The 22376-nt window shown below is 36.6% G+C and overlaps 2 protein-coding genes across 2 annotated transcripts in view; one reads left to right on the forward strand and one right to left on the reverse strand.

Annotated features, from left to right (window-relative positions):
• Positions 1 to 19690, reverse strand: LOC121729310 (serine/threonine-protein kinase polo). Its single transcript, XM_042117780.1, has 11 exons — positions 19614 to 19690; positions 6946 to 7054; positions 6422 to 6646; positions 5962 to 6166; positions 5547 to 5739; positions 4680 to 4906; positions 3850 to 3980; positions 2944 to 3125; positions 862 to 995; positions 483 to 595; positions 1 to 196 (listed from the first exon to the last, which is right to left on the reverse strand). The coding sequence occupies exons 2-11, from the start codon at positions 7042 to 7044 to the stop codon at positions 2 to 4; spliced, it is 1704 nt and encodes a 567-aa protein (XP_041973714.1). The 5' UTR covers positions 7045 to 7054; positions 19614 to 19690; the 3' UTR covers position 1.
• Positions 19626 to 22376, forward strand: part of LOC121729311 (pancreatic triacylglycerol lipase-like) — a 22026-nt gene continuing 19275 nt past the window's right edge. Inside the window, exon 1 of the mRNA XM_042117781.1 lies at positions 19626 to 19961. Coding sequence (XP_041973715.1) covers positions 19871 to 19961 — 91 coding nt within the window. The 5' untranslated portion in view covers positions 19626 to 19870. The remainder of the gene's footprint in view (positions 19962 to 22376) is intronic.

Below are 22376 nucleotides of genomic sequence, written 5' to 3' on the forward strand. Positions count from 1 at the left end.
ACTAGCACATTTTATTAGCTAATACACTGTTTAGTTTCTCTAGTGCGTATGTGAGGTTCGTGTATAGTTTCTTATCACAGCCGTGCTCCTCTATTGTACTGAAACGGAATGTTCTGAAGTTCTTGTCGACGTCGATGTAAGTCACCGCTTGCATAAGGGGGCAGAGTATTATTTTCGTGTGGTCTTGGAAGTTTATCTAGAAATAAAGAATAAATATTGAGAACAGTAATAGAAAAATAGAATCACGAAAATCACTAACTTGAAAAACATTTTTCGAGCATTCTATTTGCATTAAAAAACGATTGGCAAATGCCGAGAAACGTTACTAAAGTAATTTGTATTTCAACAACAGACATTCGTAACTCAACGTTAATTTTCTTCAATGCTGTTGTAAATTTTCGTTAATGGAAAATTTGCCTAAACATGACTAAACTAAAACACCAACTACTACAACTACAGTAAATATAAGTCTAGAATATTACCTGTAGTGTTCCATTAGTGAGGTACATGATAACCGCCAGCGTCGTCCGGAACCACTGGTGCAGATGCGGCAGACGCGATAGTCCGTCACTCTCCCGCACCGGGACTGAGGCGCCTGTAATTCAAATATTATTTTGTTCTTAACTAAAAAACTCGTTAAAAAAGAAGCAGAAGTATCATAATTCCAAACAAAAATTCCATCACTTTTCTTGGGAATGTTGATGCATTCTTCTGAATTTCAGACAAACAATTGTTGCCTTTGTTTTGAAACAAAATTGTTTAGCAGAGAAGCATTTAACAGATCCATTAATTGTGAGGGGAAATGTGGGGCGCGACCCACCCGCTTCTTAGCCAACAAATTCTTAAAGGTATAATACATACCAGCTTTCATAAGATGTTCTGTCATATATCTTCTAAAGTATGTCAATAGTTTCATTTTCTTGTCGAGCTCCTGTGGGTATTCCCGCATAGTCACATACTGCTCTTGCCCTTGTCTGTTAATGTAGTGCACATTTCTGAAAACATAACAAATGGTTATTTTCAAATGTAAACAAAAACCTTGGATGTAGTAAATGATATAAATAATAAAATTGCAAGCTACCAAAAACGACAATATTTTTGAATGTCAGCATGTCAGCAACGAGGCTTACCATCACTAAAGTAGTGATGGGCAACCTGAGTAACTAATTCGATTTAACTCGAGTTGGGCGTAACTCGAACCCACTCGAGTTGAATTCTCTCTGACTCGAGTTCGTAAACCGCCAAAAATACATTACAAGTTTTTTACTAAAAAATGAAAGAATTGAAACATAAAAATATCATTTGTCGGTTCGAATTTTTTAACTATTTATGTGAAGCTGAGGGAATTAACTGGTAAAAATTAAAAAAAGTATTCACTTGTCCATCCAGTTAACTCGAGTTCAACCCGAGTCACGTGAATTTTAACCTGAGTTGGCACATCACTACACTCAAGCGCTACGCTACGCGACAAGTCAGAGCCAAATAATAATAATAATACTCCCCACACCGGTTTCGGTGACGGTGGCCGCTTCCATTGAAACCAGACCAAGTACGCAGGAGTAATTTTATAGTGCCCAAGTGTGTGCGCAGTACACAAGAGCACTCTCTATTCCTTTACTCTCATAACCCAGTGGGACGGAAGACCGACACGACTGGCGAGAGATCAGGCGCAGGACCGACTTTTTACATGCCCATCCGACGCATGGATCATCTTACTTGTCAGACAATCAGGTGATCAGCCTGCATTGTCCTAACCAAACTTGGAAATAACATGTTTCCAACGCGGGATTCGAACCCACGACCTCCGAAGTCGAGAGCGACGCTCTAACCAGTAGACCACGGAGGCGACCACAGAGCCAAATATCCTTTGTATGAAATAAAGAAGACTGGTCACGGACCATACAAAATTTACCCATGCCCGACACGAAAGAGACGTATCTCATTGTTTTCGTTATATTATGGGTATCCAGGATATGTAATTTTTATATTCAATATCAGTGGCTAACATGTTATTTTATTGCTTTCTTTTTTCTTCAGGCGCAGCATGAAAAGTGCAAATATTGAGCAATTTTATTCAATATCATTGGCTAACATGTAAATGCACTTATTAGATGTAGAATGCAATCACGACATATTTCTTCAAAAACATACTATTACACTTATGTAATGTACTATCGAGGAAATTGATTCCTAGGCAGTTGACAGACCTACGTCATTTGGTTGGGTTATGTCAATTCAATACGTTAGTCGTAATCTGACGGCAAGGTTTGACGTAACCAACCAAATTATGTAGGTCCGCCATGTGCCTAGGAATACACTTCTCTGAATACAAGTACAATCCCATCATTGATGGAAAATATTCTATTAATGAATATTACTGTACATGTTATTATGGAAAGCGAATGTTATTCTTATTACTTTTTATTATAGCCTAGGATGGGAATCTCGTTTTCATGTTCATTAGCTATTAGGCATAGGTTTATCTCGCCCTCGGTGTTATAATTATCACGCGAGATAAAATATAACATGCTGCAGAGACAGGATGTTTCTAATTGTTTGAAACTCGATGGGCATACTCGTAGAATGTATTATCATGAAAAAAATAAACAAAATATTATTTATAATGGTTACGTGTTTTTATTTAGCCACGGTATAAAAATAATATAATATTTCTAAGTGTTTGCCACTGATATTTAATATAATTACATGCAAATAACGATTCTTAATCTTCGTATTAGCACTTTTCATACTACGCCTGAAGAAAAAAGAAAGCAATAAAATAACATACTAGCTATATATGTGTCGGGCCTGGGTCACAAATGACCCGTCGCCTTTTGTATAATATTTTATAGCTGGGTCAGTACAGTATATTTTGTCCAGACTCCACTTCAAGATCCACTTGTCGTCACTGTATCTATGCAACTAGTGTCCCATGGTACTCACACTCCATTGGCCAACATGATGAGCTTGGTGGTGTCGTTGAACATGACGCCGACGCTCTCGTCGCACAGCTGGTAGCCGAAGCCATACTTGTCGCTGTAGTCCACCCACTTGCCCACCCACACCAGCGGCTGAGCGGCCGGGTCGCTCATGTCGTCGTTCAGACACTCCGGACGGCATTTCAGCTAGAAAAACATTTTGTGGCAATCTTAAAATACGAGATTGTTTAAGTAAATTAGATGATGCCGCAACTCCGTCGCGTCAAAATTCCTTTACGCAAGTACATTACATTTTTCCCGAATGAAAAGTGTGTCTGTCTGTCTGTTACCTCTAACAGAAAGACATACACACTTTCGCATTTATAATATTAGAATAGATTCAACTAATCGGTTTATGTGTTATTTATCTATTTACACTAATTTACACTAATAAAAATATTTAAGCAGCGACAATTCAAATTCCACAGTTTGTTTAAATATTGTAAAGTTTTCAATGTGCCAGAAAGACATGCCGAGCTCACTGCATATTTTTATAAATAAGGAGGATCATGTAACTTCAAATTAACAACAGTTAATTTATTGAATAACCCTTATGAAAGGGTTAAAACAATGGCTGTCCCCAATCCCTGCCAAAATATTGGTATAGAAATTAAATTATTTTTAAAATCTTTATTACAGTTACATTCAAACTGTTGGCAAGCCACTACCAATTTATTTTCAGACACTAGAAAATTTGACATGCTCACTGGGTGTCTATGTAGCAGCGCGCCGTTAGGCTCAAATAAAGAAGTAAAACCTTCATATTATTATAAATAGGACATGCTGTAACCTCGAAAGTTTGTTTTACCTCGAAAGTATAACTTGCAAGGATAGTCTATATAAAATACTGCAGAGAGCAATTTCAACATACCTTGCTAGTAAGTAATGTAGCGAGTTGATCTCGCAGCGCTATGAGATTCTGTTTGTGTGACGTGGGCTCCACCGAGCGCAGTTCGGCGGGCGGCGCGCGCTTCACAGGCGAATCCACTGCCATGATGTTACCTGAACCATCATATTAAATTTAAAAATAACAAGTACACAGGGCAGGCTCTATTTACAGTTAAAGGATATAAAAAATAAAATAAAAATTAAGAAGTTAGTTTAGAATGAAACTTTCGGAATGTTTACATAGTTACCAAGGTTAATTTAAATTATATTAATATAATATCTATGGACGCTTTGCACCACGTCAGTCTGGCCCTGTGCTAAGTACCTGAAGGACTTGTGTTACGTGTACCAGACAACGGAAATATATTTAATACTTTTATACTATACATATATTTAAGATTTTTATTAATTATGATACACATATTTAATACACATCCATTACCCAGGAACTTCTGAAAACTTTTTGTTCCGTTGGCGGGATTCGAACCCGCAACCCCGGCTTGAGCTACGAACAGCCCACCAACTGAGCCACAGAGGTTGTCGAGATATTTAATAATACTAGTACATAATCTATAAATTACCTATGTAACATTCGAGAGCATGCAGTGAATTTTGTTGTATTTGTCATTTTCCTACATGCTTCTTAAATTTATTCTGAGCTGCAATTTACAAACAAAAAAGAAAGAAAAGTAACGCACACAGGAAGCATTTTAACTTAACTCATTCTTTTTGTTTCATTTATTTGGTACAATATACAGTTAAAAACATTTTTTTTCTTTTCAACAGAAAATAAGCAGAATAAAAATATCTTACCATTAGCGTTAACTTCATTAAGTGGACGTCTGTTCAGTGTTACACCCTCCAGCTGGTCGGTACGTGGGGCGGTGGTGAGACAAGAGAGCGGCAGAGCAGCAGGCATGATGCCCGATGTAAAGAACTCATGTTGAAGGAGCTTGTCAACGGATGGCCGGAGTGAGGGGTCAGACTGCAGCTGCAGGACTATCATTGAGGCCGCTGGCTTTCGAAGCGATGACGGGATCCTGTAGACAGTTCCATTTTAGTGTCAAGCCTATTTAACTCTAGTAACACAGAGATGATAGATGCCTTTTACCTTTTAGGAGCAAAATATATGTGCACCTCTGGCAACTGTTTTTTTTTTTTTTTATAATTGTTTTTTTTTATTTCCAAAGACAGTGATGTTGTGGTAGTAGTTTAAACTAATATAATTGATTATTGTGATTGACATGGACTTAACATACATTTGATTATCTGACAAAAGCAGTACAATTATCACAAATGCTAACATTGCAAGTTAACCCGTCACCTGACATATTATTTGTTAACCTGTAACGGTGATTGACTGTGTTATCGTCGACAACTGCCTGAGCGAATCTGCTACCGATCGCATGCCAGGGCCCACCAAAGCATATCTGTAGTGCAATGTCTACCCCCTCACTAGACAATATACAATTCATTTTCCATTTGTCAAAATTATAATGTTTTTTGTAAATTTTAAGTAATGTTTTATAGTCAAGTAACTTTTATTCATAAATATGCCACTAAATATTATGACAACTCATAATCATATCTTATAATTGCAAGTCTGATGCCCGGCTTCTAAAGTTTTGTAAATCTTCAGAAACTGGGCAATAATCTGCTTTAGAAACAATAATATTTTACCTGTATTCACATTGCTTTATTCTTTTGTAAGTATCCCTCAGAGTGGATGTCTCAAATGGTGGTTTGCCAATAAGCAATGTGTACATGATGCATCCCAAACTCCACACATCTACTTCAAAAGAGTGTCCTTTTTTAGTCAAAATCTCTGGTGCTATATAATTTGGGGTGCCGCAAAGAGTCTTCTTTTTCTCTCCTGAAAGTATCATATAATTAATTTTAATAATATTCTACACATCATCATAATATTTGCTTTTCAATATAATTTGTACATAAGTACAAATTATGTTAACCTATCAATCCCCAAATGGCACCCAGCTGTCACATAACAATTGATAATCTATTATGTCTGTATTGCCACAATCGAGGTATTAAAGAGTGTAGTCTTATCTGACTGCTAGATATTCAAACTCCTAACCTTCTACTTCAAGTTTGGTGGCAAGACCAAAGTCTCCAATCTTGACATGGAGATCATCATCAAGGAAGAGATTGCCAAGTTTCAGGTCCCGATGTATGATACGCTTGCGGTGCAGGTACTGCACTCCCAACAAAATCTGGTGCATGTAGAACCGTGTTTCCGGTTCCGTTATAGCTTTTCTACGCTTGTGCAGTTCCATCATAGACTGTAATTAAAATATTATGATTGAAGAATCACACACATATAAGGCAGAGCTCAATAAATATATTTTGAAGATCACTGTTAATCAAAAATTTCACATAGTCTATATTTCCTGTCAAAACCTGTGCTTAGTGTACTGTGTACTATGTGTACTGTGTAGTCATTACAAATTTATGACTACAACTAGTACTTTTTGCAACAAATAATATAAAACAAAGACTCAGGGTAAAGTATAACGATCTACATGTTCATCACTTACCCGTCTCTTGCACAGCTCAAGAATAATGTAAATGTTCAATGAGTCTTCAAAGAAACCATGAAATCCAACAACGTGTGCATGCTGTAGTGATCTATGTATGGAGATCTCTTGAGCCATCTTCTCTTTCTGGCTGGATTTCACCATAAGCGTTTTGGACACTATTTTGCCAGCATAAATCTGGTTTGTGGCGAGATCTTGTATTTCGTAACATTTTGCGAATCCACCCTAAAACAGTTGAGAATTTTAAATTTGTGAAAGAGACAACAAAAAACGATGTTATAATTATAGCTGTACTATTACAAATACGTATTGCCAAGGAGATTATTTTCTAACAAAAGAGGCATGAAAACGGACAACCACGCATCAACATAATTAGGTTTTTAGTGTGAACGGTTAGTCCGTTATAATTTATTATTTCTAACGAAAATTCATTTTAAGTTATTTTCTGCTTCTATTACCATAACATAATTAAGATTTATTTAATTTAACTCGAAAGTTTATTAATTACAACAAAATTTACTCACCTTGCCGAAGAACCTCAGTCTTTGATATGTGCTATTTGTTTGCGGATCGTGTATAAATTGCGGAATTTCTTTCTTTTCATCTTCTTTGATCGATGTCATTATAAACTGGCTTAAAAATATAAATTAAAGTAAAATTAAATAACAATAACGTGACCGCCGTAATGATTTTTGTTGACAAATTTACGAATATTTCTAACGGCCGGAGCCCAAGCGTTTGAACATGAAGGCAGTTGCATTTCTTTCAAACGGTATATTTTTGGACCAATCACAAACGAGAACACAAACTTCTGTACTCTATGGTGATAAAAGTTGCCAGATTAAAAATAATTTGAACGTCTATGGTACATACAATTTTTTTATTGTTAGTAAAAACGTAAAAATAAGGGCTTCATTGACGGTAAAATGGGTTAATTAAAAAAGATCGCCCATTGAAATCAAATGTTGTCAAAATAATCCCGAGTCCCGACTCTTGAGTATCGAGTCTTTGGCTTTTGTTATCACTGAAATGCCAAAGATGTTTCTATAGTCAGGGCTCGGACAGATGGCACCAGCGGTCATTGACCTTTCTAGTATAGGAGCTATGTCAAAAATACTCACACTGCATTCTGTTAACTTACGAATAGAATTGACTATTGTATTTTCATCGGAAAACGTCTTAATTACCTCTTCGTATGATAATCTCCACCTATTTATGAGTTTGAAGTTATATTGTAAAATACGATATTACCGTACAGAAGACTATATTAAAGAAACATAAATCTGTCACTTCATTGTCAATCACAGTTTGTATCATAATACCTATAAATGACCTATACCTAGCGTATAGTAACATAGAATATCATTGCCTACAGATATGATTAGAACACCAGATCTTCTTGACTTTTATGTAACCAAAGGATTATCCCATGTATATGTGGAAGTGGAATCATCGGCCGACTGCCTATCTGACCACAGTCCTGTTATAGCAACTATTAGCGCAACAGCTATCTATAAAAAATCTAAACCCGTATTGTACAATAAAAAAACTGACTGGAACGCATTCTCTGAACACCTTGAAGACATCATTGATCTCAATGTGAAACTGAAGACGATATTGAGAAGGCAACCTTCTATATCACCAACGCGATACAAACAGCTGCCTGGCGCGCTACACCGAATCTAAAACCTACTGAATCTCTTCGAAATATACCCTACATAATTCGCCTCAAATTATAAGAAAAAAGACGACTTTGTAGACGGTGGCAACTGAGCTGACATGCAGGACATAAAGCTCTTTATCTAAAAGCAGCAAGAGAGCTCAAAACAATGATTAGGGAAAATAGAGACAGTATGTTCAAAGAAAAAATCTCATCTCTTTCAGCATTAAAGAAGGATAATTATTCATTATGGAATCCGCCTACATACTAATTACTAAGTGAAGATTACCTCGGCGAGTCAACGAGCAATGTACAACCCGTGTGTACAACAGTCACCGGTAATTCTCAACTTACCTGTTACCTTACCTTCACATACCAATAATTTACCTCAAAATACCTCATTACCCTTACCCGTTACCTCATTACCTTTACCTGTTACCTCACAACCATTACCAAGTGCAACACCGATCAAGCAGAAGACACCAGCAAGTCCAGCACAGAAGACAACAAGAACGGGCCGTGCCGTTAGACTGCCGGTACCTACGCTTCGCTTGAGGGGGAGCACTGTAGCAGTACCAACGTTCGTTCGCCGATTGAAACAAAGAAAACTACGCTCTGAAAAGAACGTTATACGTTCGTTATAGAAGATGAAACACAGAAGAAAATTGTTCTGCAAAGAACATACGTTCGCAATGACAAGAGAAACAGCTGTCCGTGTAATAATACCGGACATGAACCGGCCCTGAAAAGGGCGTTTTTCTAATAAGAATTCATTCCAACACTATACTACGCGTCTTCACACCGAGGCTACGTCGAGCGAGGGATCTTCGCAGCGTGGCTACGGTCTTCATGGAGTTTGCAGAGCTTCATAACATCTTCACAAAATGGCGACACTACTATTATTTAACCGGCGCAGCGACGACCGACAGTGAGGCTCGCGAGAGCTCATATTTATACTCGGGCGACGCCAGCGCGGCGCCGCGAACCGCGGTGCGGCCAGATTCCCGCGCAGCAATCTTAAAACCTTGTAAATATTTCTTATTCGATTTTTTTCTTTGTGAATATTTTGTATCCTTTTCTGTATGTCCTTTTCTAATGTTGTTAGCCAATCACAATCAATCTTTTAACCTTTGTACATTTTGTAATAATAATAATTAACTCATTTTTTTGTATATAAACAGCGCATTTTTGTTGTGGCGCAGCGCACCACAGTATATCGAGTTTTACTCTATAGGTACTCCTCCGACCTCTAGTGAACTCTTAGAGAGACCAACCGGTCCTCCGAAGGACCAATGCTATATACACTGTACACAGCAGATCTCCCTCAGACTGAAGAAGTGGAAACAGCTACCTTTGCAGACGATACGGCATGCCTTGCTAGTGATCGCGATCCAGAGAAGGCATCTGAAAAACTCTAAGTTCAACTTAACAAAATCAATAAATGGCTGAACAAATGGAGAATAAAATCCAGTAGCACAAAATCGATACACATAACTTTGACCTTGAGACGAAAAGAATGCTCGCCAGTGCACTTAGGAGGTGAAGTGCTGCCAAAAAGCGACTGTGTAAAATATCTTGGTATGCACCTGGACAAGCGACTCACATGGGCCAAGCACATCAAAGCAAAAAAGAGTGAAGCGAATATGAAATTTAAAGGCCTACTGTGGCTGATAGGTCGTAACTCACAGCTATCTTTGACCAATAAACTACTTGTGTACAAAAGTATTATTAAGCCGATCTGGACCTATGGCATAGAACTCTGGAGCTCCGCAAGTAACTCAAACATAGAAATCCTGCAAAGGTTCCAAAACAATGTGCTCAGAACTCTAACAAATGCGCCATAGTTTATTCGGAACTCAGAAATCCATGAACACCTGCAAATAGATACAATAAAGGAAACAGTAAATTCATACACCACTAAATATAGAGCTTGCGCCAGATATGGGCTTCAAAGTTTGAGCAAACTTTGCACAAATAGGAAAATACCAGCAATTAATTTGCACAAATAGGCAAATGTCAGTGCCACACTTGGCGAATTTGCGTATTTGATCACATGTCTGGCGCCCGCCTAAGAACAGACTTACAGAACACCAAAATGTACTTGCGCAAAATCTCCTTGATACTACAGGAGACACTGTTCGCCTTAAAAGGAAACAGATTTTAGACATGGAATGATGTTCAAGGGAACAACATCCACTTACTCCTATTAAAAGCGACTCCATCAGATTATAGCTTCCATAAAGCTGATTGCTGATAGCAGAAAAGGAGAAAAAAAAAACCTAGCGTATACCTAGCGGAATGGAGCAACAATCTCGAGCTGTCAAACGAAACCGAAATTGATTTACGTCTGTGTGTAAAAATGTGTTTACTGTTCGACAAGGCTTTATGTACAGGAGCGCTGCTGGTAAAGGAGAACTATCAAACATATGTCAAAAATGACGTTTTTATATGAAAGAAGCGTTAATTAGTTCCTTTTCTCGCCACGTTCATATAAAGCCTTGTCGAACTGTACGTATATAATACACTTTTTTGTTGTTAGCCTATGCTATCCCACTGCTGCGCAAAGGCCTCCCCCAGGGTCTTCCACTTGTCTCGCGCCATCTTTTCCTAGGCCGGCCACGGTTGCGTCTTCCATCTTCAGGTACCCACTATGTCGATACATATCTTTGCCCAGCGGTCGGGATGCATACAGCTAACGTGGCCAGCCCAATCCCACTTTAGCTTAGCCGCCTTAACTCCTACGTCGGTGATTTTTGTTTGTGGTGGTACCACGACCCTACATCTTGTGCTGTTGGTCAACAGTTGTGTTTTGGACCTGTTCTTTGTAAGTCCTACCTCGAGGCTTACAGTGCTGAGATCTTGGAGCATAACTTGGAGATCTGCGGCTGTAGGAGTAAAAAGAACTATGTCGTCGGCAAAGCGGAGATTGGTCAGCCTTTTCTTATTAATTTCGATGCCCTTCTCTGACCACTGACAGTGCCGTAAATAGCATTTTTTGCGCCCTGTGCGAGCTTCTATAAGTTGTTATGCCCTTGGTATTTTTTAAATATTATAGGTACCGAAGGCAACACTATGTTTCTCCAATTTTCTTCCATTCAGGGTAAAAACTTGGTGTTGGTAGAATTGAAATTAGTCTATCAATCTCGGATCTCCTAGCGCAGCGGGAACTTATCGGGAGAAATAACAGAAAAAATAATATTCCTGCCTAGTCTGGCCATTCTTGCGCCCCCCAGAGTCTACGCCCTGTGACGGGCACCGGTGGCACTGCCCTATTTACGGCACTGACCACTGGCTATCCAGTTCTTCGGAAATTTTCTTCAAGGACACAGCAAACGTACTTTTGTCGGTTTTTGACGGACATCAAAAGAGTCTTAAGAGGCCGCGTGCCATCGAAATTCTCATACATACGTAATACCAAAATAATTTTCTCATATGAAAATATTTAACATGTTTGAGTTATTTTTCAGCTTAGAATAGTAATTACCTAGGTTCCTACACAAAAATTTACTACATAATATTTTCGAGAATTTCGATGGCACCTGGCCTCTAAATACTTAATAGGCAAGTAAACAAAATCAAGTAAAAGTTTGGTATTTGACGTCCATGTGTGGAAGGCCGTATTTGCCTTTAATTGCTTGTTTGTGTAAGGACTAATGCAACAAATAGCCAATAGCAAATACCAATGTCCAATAGCCATGTGAAGTGCCACCATAAGAGATTAAATTGTCAACGTGCCGATAAGTGCCGACTGGACGTCAAACAGATGAAAAAAATTGGTTCTGCTGTCATGTATCACATGTCTCTTTTTACCACGCAGTTTTACTGATAGTGACATCTCGCTTGCTCAGGCCTTTGTTTCTCTATTCCGATATATGTACAAAAATAACAAGTTTTTTGACACGGAGTCAATGACCGCTACAGACACGGTCTTTGCTACAGACAGAACCATAGAGGAAAATAATATAATGGACAGAATTCCGCGATTTGATAATAAAGGCCTGTTTCACCACTTCCTGCAGAGTGCTGGATAGGTTATCCATCACTTGACTTGACAGATAATGTATGGAGAATCTGTCAAAAAAGTTTTTTAAATAGAGGGGGGAAAAGAGCAAACGGGTCACCGGATGGAAAGCAACATCCGTCGCCCATGGACACTCGAAGCACCAGAAGAGCTGCAAGTGCATTCCGGCCTTTTAAGAGGGAATAGGGTAATAGGGGAGGCTAGGGAAGGGAAGGGAATAGGGGAAGGTAGGGAAGGGAAGGGAATAGGGGAGGGTAGGGAAGGGAATAGGGTAGGGGAATTGGGCCTCCGGTAAACTCACTCACTCGGCAAAACACAGCGCAAGCGCTATTACACGCCGGTACACTGGTTTACGCTGGTTAATTATTATGGTTTAATTAATGGTAAATGGTAATAGTAAATACGAGCTGTCAAGGCAGTGACTCGGACGGCGGACCGATTGACAACTCGACAACTACTCGACAATTACTGCCCTCGCAAAATGCGAAAGCGCTTATTATATTGTAAAAATGCATCTGTTCGATTTACCTCGAACAAAATGAATAGTATTTTTGTGTAAAGGCCGTATTCACTTTGATATTAGTGATAATAGGCCTGGAGATACTGACACAAAATTCTTGGTCATTTGTACCAGTATGGCGGTTTTACAGGGGTATAATTACGTAAAGGCAAAAAGGAAAATGATGGTCATAGCGCTCGCACTGGCAGTCCAAGCGCGTAAATTATTAACATTAAACCAATGTACTATCCGACACGTTCGATTAACGCGTGGGCGTTAATCGAACGTGTCGGATAAATAACGAGTGTCGAACGGTTTGTCCCACAAAAATGCTTGTATTTTCAGATAGTCGAAAAAAAATAAGTAGGCGAAAGCGTAATGCCATTCTTACGCGAATATGTTATACAGCCCGCCATACCGACGCGAATACGTTAATTTTAATAAAAAAATTGTACCATTTGTACCAGGCTAATTTTTGCATAGCTAATCATTGTCGAGTAGCCATTCACGAAAATCACCTTGCCATACTTTTCCGACAGCGCCCAATGGCCGCCATACCACTGCAAAGGCGTTTTTTTTTTTTGCCAAACGATTTGTACCAGTATGGCATTTAAATTTTTGGAAAGTATTTGACAAAATATGACCGTTATTATTTTTCCCATACTTCTAGTAGGGGGAAAAAGTGCTGCCATACTTGAAATACTTATTTATTTGACATGTTTCAAAAATACGACTATAAAATACGTAAAATCATTTTTTTACATCATGGCATTTGACAATTATACCAAAAAAAAATTGTTACAGATTGTAACTGACGTGAAATGTAAGCTCAGCTCCTTAATACTATTCTAAATTACTCATTTAAACGCTATTAGACTGAATATTTACTCTTTATTTTACTGCATTCTCATTACAACGTTTTAGACAGTAACCATGGGGCGGGATGACTCTCGGACTTGAGCAAAAAAGTGATAAAATTGGACGATTTGTACCAGTATGGCATTTGGATTTTTGGAAATTATACAATACAATGTGACCATTATTATATTTGCCATACTTGTAGTAGAAAGAAAAAGTGGCGCCATACTTGAAAAACCGTTTGTAATTACGAATAAAATCTTAGGATTTTGAAATAATATTGTTCATATTCGCTGCCTCCTACAGGTATGGCATTATACTATTTATGATCATACAGGGAACTGTTAAAAAAGTTTCAGGGTGGTACAGATTGTTTGGCGAAAAAAATAATATTACACCTTTGCAGTGGTATGGTGGCCATTGGGCGCTGTCGGAAAAGTATGGCAAGGTGATTTTCGTGAATGGCTACTCGACGATGATTAGCTATGCAAAAATTAGCCTGGTACAAATGGTTCAATTTTTTAATTAAAATTAACATATTCGCGTCGGTATGGCGGTCGGTATAACATATTCGCGTAAGAATGGCATTACGCTTTCGCTAGGGTTGCCAACCATACTGTTTTAAACAGTATTATACTGTTTTTCATTAAATTATACTTTGTACTGTTGAAGAAAAATAAAGTATACAAAATACTGTTTTCAGCATCAAAATGTCAACACTTTATTATGGCGTATTAAACCAAGACGCTCAGACTTTTTTTTAATTTGAAGTTAGTTTTGACAGAAGCTCTAATTAATTCCTCGATCGTAGGTACTGTTCATTTTACTAAAATACTGTTGAAAATACTTCAGAGATCTGAATATACTTTATTTCTTGCCAAACAAGATGGCAACCCTAGCTTTCGCCTAATTATTTTTTTTCGACTATCTGAAAATACAAGCATTTTTGTGGAACAAACCGTTCGACACTCGTTATTTATCCGACACGTTCGATCAACGCCCACGCGTTAATCGAACGTGTCGGATAGTACATTGGTTTAATGTTAATAATTTACTTTTGAATTCTATGAAATCTAAATGTTTAAAGTTTACTTTGCCCAATGTACGGCAAGTTCAAACCAATGTACTATTGAATGATGAGAAAATGAATTTGGTGGACACTACTGTATTTTTAGGTATTACACTAGATAGTAAATTACAGTGGGGTCCTCATATTGCTAAACTCGCAGATAGACTCAGTTCTGCAGCATATGCAGTCAGAAAGATTAGGGAAATTTCTGACGAAGACACTGCACGATTAGTATATTTTAGCTATTTTCACAGTAGAATGTCATAGTATCCTTTTATGGGGAAACGCTGCCGATATTAATACTATCTTTGTGCTGCAGAAGCGAGCTATACGTTCGATTTACAAAATGTCTACATTTGAATCTTTGTGAGAAAAGTTTAAAGAAATTGGTATTCTGACAGTAGCTTCTCAATACATTTTGGATAATGTAATACATGTTAGAAAAAATATATGTAAATTTAAAGCCAAAGGTGACATTCATTGTAGAAACACCAGAAATAAGTACAAGCTAGATTTGCCAGTGATCAGACTTAGTAAAGTCAGTAAATCTTTTAAAGATCAATGTATACGCTTTTTCAATAAAATCCCAGAAAACGTTCAAAATCTTTCCATTAATAAATTTAAGAAAGTAGTCAAAGAGCGTTTGTGTGCCAAAGCCTATTATAAGGTCAATGATTTCATAAACGATGGCACATCTTGGGAGTAGGATGGCTGCTTACAAGGCTACTTCTACATTATTGTACATGACTTACTATGTATGTATGTTGACATTGTATAATTTTAAGTTACAGCATTGTAAATTTTATTTTAAAAGATTAATTTTTTTACCTCACTTTTTTTTGGTAAAAAAAGTGGGCCCCGTGCGAGTTTCTTACGCCGGTTCTTCTCGCCGGGATAGTTCCCGAACCGGTGGTAGGCACCGTAGCTAATATTAACATTCTGAAAGTATTTTCTTAAAATCTACTCAGAAATAAAACATTTTTTTATTTTTTAATTTTTTTATTTATTTACACAGCTAAGCAATCACAGAGCCTGAACAGTGTCTTGAGACCGAGATGCATCTTGAGTACTGACTATTTATACCGGCCTAAGTACACGAGGCACTACTAGCCGGTATAAATAGTCAGTACTTAAGATGCGACCCAGTCTCAAGACGCGGTTCGGCTCTGTGATTGGGTCCAAATTTTGACAGCCAACCAATCACAGAGCCTGAACCGTGTCTTGAGACCGAGATGCATCTTGAGTATTGACTATTTATATAGGCCTAATATAATAATAATATAATAATAATAATAATAATCTTTATTTCATTTACAAAAGTTACAGTTAAAGTACAATTAAAAAAGAGAAATAGAATGAAAATTGAACTAATGCAATTTACAATTAAATGATGGAAGCTACCTAGTAGGCTTAGCCTGTATCAGGCAACATCCCTCTTCCACATCTATAAGGGAAATAAAGAAATCTCTTAAGTAAAGTGAAGCAAACTAATCTTAAATACTACAAAAACTCTTAGTTCTAATACAGACCTATTATATTATAAGAAAAAGCTAAGATAAAAAAAATGTTACAAAATTACAATATAAATTTTTAGCAAAACAATCCTATGTACATAATATTATTATTTATTATCTACTAATTTATAGTTTTGTATGTTGTGTGTGTGTGTGTGTGTGTGTGTGTGTGTTTGTGTGTGTGTGTGTGTGTGTGTGTGTGTGTGTGTGTGTGTGTGTGCACGTGTATGTATATACAATATTTAACTATAGTTTTATCGGCTCAATTAGTTTCTCTACTTCATTGTAGCTTAAAGAAGTAAGATATTCTTTGACTATTAACTTCACCTGTCTGTTTGTCTTATTTTTAATATTTATAACATTGTTTAATTTATTATAAATAATAGTGGAGCTAAAATCATACTGTCTTGTTGCAAAATCTGTTTTTATTTTAGGTAGTTCAATTTTCATTCTATTTCTCTTTTTTAATATTATACTGTTTGTACTGGTTTTATGCTTTCGTAGAATCGTGAGTAAAATATACAATTTTCGTACTGTTAATACTTTACTAATTCGATATATCTCTTCTGTTGGTGTTCTCCTGTTTTTGAAATGTATTATTTTTAATAGAGAGCGTTGTGCCCTTTCTAAATTTAACATTTTCGTTTTATTAGCACCTCCCCACACAGGAATGCAGTAGACTAATATCGATTCCGCCAATGCTCTGTAAATTTCATTTAGAAAATTTCGCTGAGGATTACTTGATTGTGGACTAGGCATAACTTGTCTTAGAGTTTTAAAAATCCAGTTTAACTTTCGTATCCTACTGGCTACCTGCTCAAGATGCGGTTGCCAGGAGAGTCTTTGGTCAATTATGACTCCTAGATATTTAATACTGTCTACCTTCTCAATAGCTGGACACTTGCAAGCTGCAGGATTCATATCATCCAGTTGACATGTATGAATCCTTACACCAAAGCTAGGATCAGGCTGACAACGGTTTTGAATGCTGAAGCATATGAATTTAGTTTTTTTGGTGTTTAAAGTTAAAAGATTATTTATCAACCAGTTTGCAATTTGGTGCATACCATGCTTGATACCCTTCTTTAGTAAGAGCCAGTTCTTCTCTTTAAATAAAATAGCAGTATCATCAGCATATGATAGTATATGAGCATTATTGATTTTTATTTCACACAGGTCATTAATGTAAATAAGAAATAGTGTAGGTCCTAAGACGCTACCCTGTGGTACACCGAAAGTTACAGTAGTGTCATCGCTGATTATATTAACTTTTACTTTCTGCGTTCTACCAGTCAGATAGCTAATAAATAAAGAGAGTGAACTGCCTCTTATGCCAGCTTTCTCCAATTTTTGTATCATAAGTGGTACGGATACGGTATCAAAAGCTTTTTTCAAATCCAAAAAAACTGCAGCGCATTTTTGTCCCTTATCAACGTGTTCCGTCACTAATTGACTCAAGGTCATTACTGCATCTTCGGTAGATTTTCCACGCCTGAAGCCAAATTGATTGTTAGATATTAAATTATATTTATTCAAGTAATTAAGAAGTCTAACATTGAGAAGTCGTTCCAGAATCTTAGAAATAGCCGGTAGAACAGATATAGGACGATAGTTGCCAACATCATTTTTGTCACCACTTTTAAAAATTGGAGTAATAATTGATTGTTTTAAAAGATCTGGAAATATACCTTTTTGAAAAGAAAGAGAAGCAATGCGTGTAATTATTGGAGCAATCTCCGTCTTAGCCAGTTTAAGATACTCATTGGGTATGTTATCCCAGCCAGGTGCACTGTTCGATTTAAGGTTCATTATAGTGCTTTTGACTTCTTCAATATCAGGCTCTAGTAACACAAAGGAGTTGATTGAGGAAGAAACATTTTTTATAGCAGATCGAGTGTTCATTGAAGAGTCACATTGAATATTTTGTGCAAGTTCTTTGCCGATATTTGAGAAATAATTATTAATATAGTTTATAGATTCGATTGTATTTGATTTTAAATTAATTAGTTCATTATTATTGTCATTACTTAATTTGTTATTATACGTTAGTTTTTTAATATTAGTCCACAGAGTTTTGTTATTATTAAGAGATTTAGCTATAAGTTCCTTTTCATATTGATGTTTAAGTGATTTTAATAAGTTATTACAGTGGTTTCTGTATCTGACGTATGTAATTTTTAATATTTCATTGTGAGAGTCTTTTTTTAGTTTTAGATATAATTTGTTCCTATTTTTTATACAACGCAAGACACCGGGAGTCACCCATGGCTTAATGATAATTTGAGATTTTGAGATTTTAGAAGTTTCAGTGTTTGCTTTCAGAGTTTCAGTTAATAGACTTATGAATTTATGAGTAAGAGCATTAGGATCGTCATAGGTTAGCAGCTCAGATAGGTTTTTTAGACGCAAATCATGTAATGCTTTGTCTAAGTTCACTTTAGATATAATTCTATTCACATTGGGCGTAGTTTTGCATTTTGACAGATTAAGAAATGTGGTAAAATGGTCAGTTACTGTAGTCTGAAGAATAGCGATGGTAGGTAATAATTTCGTTTTATTGATTTTCAACATTATATGATCTAGACTGCTTTTCTCCCTCGTTGGTAAGGTATGACCAGCAAGTATGCCATACGCAGAGAGTGAATCAAGATAGTAAGTTTTATTACTATAGTCCAAGTTTGATTCAGTTAGTTTTGATGCAATATTTATGTTAATGTCCCCCGTAATAATAATGTTTTTATTAGAATTAATCGTATCTAAATGGGTGCAAAGCGAGTCAACGAAGTTATTTGATTTGTTAAAAGATGGAGAGCGGTAGATGCAAATTATAACATTGCTTGACACATCAATTTGTAAACATGACGCTTGTATCAATTTGATTTCTTTGACCATGACGGACAAAGTGTTTTTGACATAGACTACTACTCCATCATTTTGATTCAGATAGCAGTTGGTTAAAAAAGAGGTATAGTTATCAACTTGAGGTACTGGTTTATTGGGGCTTAATCTACATTCAGTGAAAACCATAATAACCTATGGTTTCATCCATCAGAAAGTAAGTTATGTCTTATCCTTCTGGGATCCAGTTCTATTCGGCCGATAGTTTGATCGAAAACTTAATCAGTACGAAGATGTATTCAGAAGGTGCGCATACTAAACGACCTGTATTTGCCGATAATAATGTACTGAAACCCCAATTCGGTCAAACTATCGGCCGATAGAAAGTCTGCGGGGGACTTCACTGAGGAGTGAGGTGATTATAGCTAACAATCAAACAGTATTAGTTGGTACTACTAATATATATTCTGTGTAATGAAGACCAGTTAAAACCATAATATTATGAAATCCCACATAATATAATTATTAAATAGACGAAAACTTAAAACACGTGGAATAACCTGCATAAAATTATAAAAAACCCACGTTTCTCGCAACGCGTAGCGAACGCAAATTGGCATTTCGAGTTCATAATAATTATATTATAAAAATTATGTAGGTACCTCAGGGGACATCCACTCTGTCCAGTTATCTGAAGGTATATATAATTTTATTATATAAACAACGTTCATACCTTTATCATTTATAAAAGTAGCCGGCACTTCCTGGCGTTCAGTCATAGCGAGTTGTTGTTAACAATAAGCTCGTATTTTGCTATAAGTGTTTTCTACAAATAAAAGTAACTTGCGAAAATTAAATTATATTTCATAGGGCTATAAAATAAAAAAAGTTACGATATTCCGCCGTGTTAAAGTTGTTCGTTATTTAAAATTGATTTCGTTTTCTTTTAGTAACTGAAATTTTCTAAATCGGAAAACTTTGTGACTTAAAATGAATATTTTAATAAGTTGTTTATTAGCATTAAACTATTTGAGTTTCTACAACACAGCTGCCTACAGAAATTGGGTCACAACTGATGAATGTAAGTACCAAAACCTTTTTTAATCATAATATTTCATAGATAAGTAGGTAGATACCTACGTGTATGTAAGTTTGCTTTCTAGATCAGTGATGATTCAACCAAAACTCTTGTTCTCTGAAGATAATCTACGGCCACTGTATATCAATCATGTAGTTCATCACATTATATGATATATCCATAGTATTATAATATTATTTTATAAAATAGTAAGTGCTAGCTGTCCCGGTGAACTTCGTGTCACTTTAAAACCTTTCCTAGACTTCTAAAAATATTTTAAGACTAAAATTAGCCCAATCCGTTCAGCCGTTTTCGAGTTTTAGCGTTAATAACTCAATTAAAAATCCATTTTTATCACAAGACTAGCTGTCCCGGTGAACTTTGTGTCACTTTAAAACCTTCCCTGGACTTCTACGAATATTTTAAGACTAAAATCAGCCCAATCCGTTCAGCCGTTTTCGAGTTTTAGCGCGACTAACACATTTGAAAATCCATTTTTACATATATGTATAAGATAAGATTTTTATACTTATATATAGATTAAACCTGGTCACCGACCTTTTTGAATCTAAAATCTAAATCTACCGTGTATTTTCTATTTAAAAGGACACAGATAATAATAATTATAATTCACACCTACCGTACGCGTCTCAACATACCGTAACCTTGTTCCTTTATATAGCCATCTCATATAAAGCAGAGTCTTCCAAAGAGTCTTCGCCAAAACACTCTGATACTGGCGCCTCACAAAGGAGCCAAAAAAGAAGAAGTTTTACACCTAATTTGCCTTGTAAACGATTAGGAATTTAGCAATCGCGTGTCATAGCGTGCTTTAGCAGCTCTTCGCGGCATACTGCCTATTTAGGGCCGATGAGGGATGTTAGAGGTTGTCTTGGAAACGTTTGCCCTATTGACACAGTATCGCAAGGTCAATAGATAGCGTGATGCTAATTAATTATTAGTTAAGCCTTTCTAAGAATAGTCAATAGAATTAATTAATTTTGCCCTAATTCCAATTAACGTCATCTTATTAATTTTTATTAGAATTTTCCCGCTAAAACAACATTAGTTTATCGCATAGGAAACATTTTTCGGAGTCTGGACTCCACGGACCACGCATATTCGTTGTCATTCCAAATTTCCGATGAAGCACAGCGCTAGTGCTTCGCCGAGTGAGTGAGTTTACCGGAGGCCCAATCCCCTACCCTATTCCTTTCCCTACCCTCCCCTTTTCCCTTCCCTACCCATCCCTACCCTCCCCTATTAACCTATTCCCTCTTAAAAGGCCAGCAATGCACCTGCAGCTCTTCTGATGCTACGAGTGTCCATGGGCGACGGAAGTTGCTTTCCATCAGGTGACCCGTTTGCTCGTTTGCCCCCTTATTTAAAAAAAATATATTTAAATCGGTTCAACAAAAAGCGTGAAGAGGCAACAGGCAGATTCACTTTCGCATTTATCTAAGGATTAGTATATGGACTAGACAGTTTGTTACGCATTTCTTGCAAAATGTACTCAAAGCAATCTAACTAACATAACCTAACCTATCAACTAGGTTCCAGAATCGATTATTGGGTCGCGGTTTTTTATTATGAAGGTATTTGAAACCTTAATGCACCCACTACCTTTGCCCTCATTCACCCGTTAAGGCCATCCCCCCAGGGCTGTAGCTAGAGTCAAATTTGAGGTAGGGCAGCGTCGGTTACAGGTAGGGCGGAAGCAAAGCAAAAAAAATCGGTCAAGTGCGAGTCGGAGTCGTGCACAAAGGGTTTCGTACCGTTATAGATAAAAAATAGGCCAAATTGTGTTTTTTTTGTAATTGAGCCCCCTTTAAATATAAATGTTATTTTAATTGTATTATTAATTAATTAAGTGATTTCGCAAAAATGTCCAGTGCCTACTGTTGCCATTAATATCAATATGCAGCAAAAAAGGCCAAAAAACACGAATCCTTAAATATTGATTTTATTTTGTTTTTAGTATTTGTTGTTTTGATTTATCTCTAGGTCAATGATGTATTCAATTCATTCAATAGTTATTCTTAGATACTTAAAAAAATTCTGTGACAAAGCATGAGCACTATAATATCTAAGAACTACATATTATTAAATCCTCAATTACGAAGAACAAGCGAACAATATGATTAAACTTCTGGATGTAGCGATCCACGTGTGAGTGAGAGTGAGGAAATAATAATTAATTGTTGGGTTGGGTGATACGAGTCAATAGATACGACTAAAAATATATTTAGATTATTATTGTTTCTGCAAACTTATTAAAATAATAATTAATAATAAAATAACATAAAATATTTAAAACAGCTGAATTCTACGATTCGCCATATTATTAAAAATGCGAAGAACTTCGTTCAGATCAACTTTGTTCTTTTTTTTTTCAAAGGCCAGAAATACCATACCAGC

This window comes from Aricia agestis, chromosome 8, assembly GCF_905147365.1.
Source record: "Aricia agestis chromosome 8, ilAriAges1.1, whole genome shotgun sequence".
Classification (NCBI taxonomy): domain Eukaryota; kingdom Metazoa; phylum Arthropoda; class Insecta; order Lepidoptera; family Lycaenidae; genus Aricia; species Aricia agestis.

Coding starts and splice junctions, on each gene's coding strand:
- LOC121729310 (XM_042117780.1), bottom strand. CDS start 7,044: ATGACATCGATCAAAGAAGATGAAAAGAAAGAAATTCCGCAATTTATA. Junction 6,167..6,421: donor TTGAGCTGTGCAAGAGACGG/GTAAGTGATGAA, acceptor TTTTAATTACAG/TCTATGATGGAACTGCACAA. Junction 996..2,943: donor ATCATGTTGGCCAATGGAGT/GTGAGTACCATG, acceptor TTATGTTTTCAG/AAATGTGCACTACATTAACA.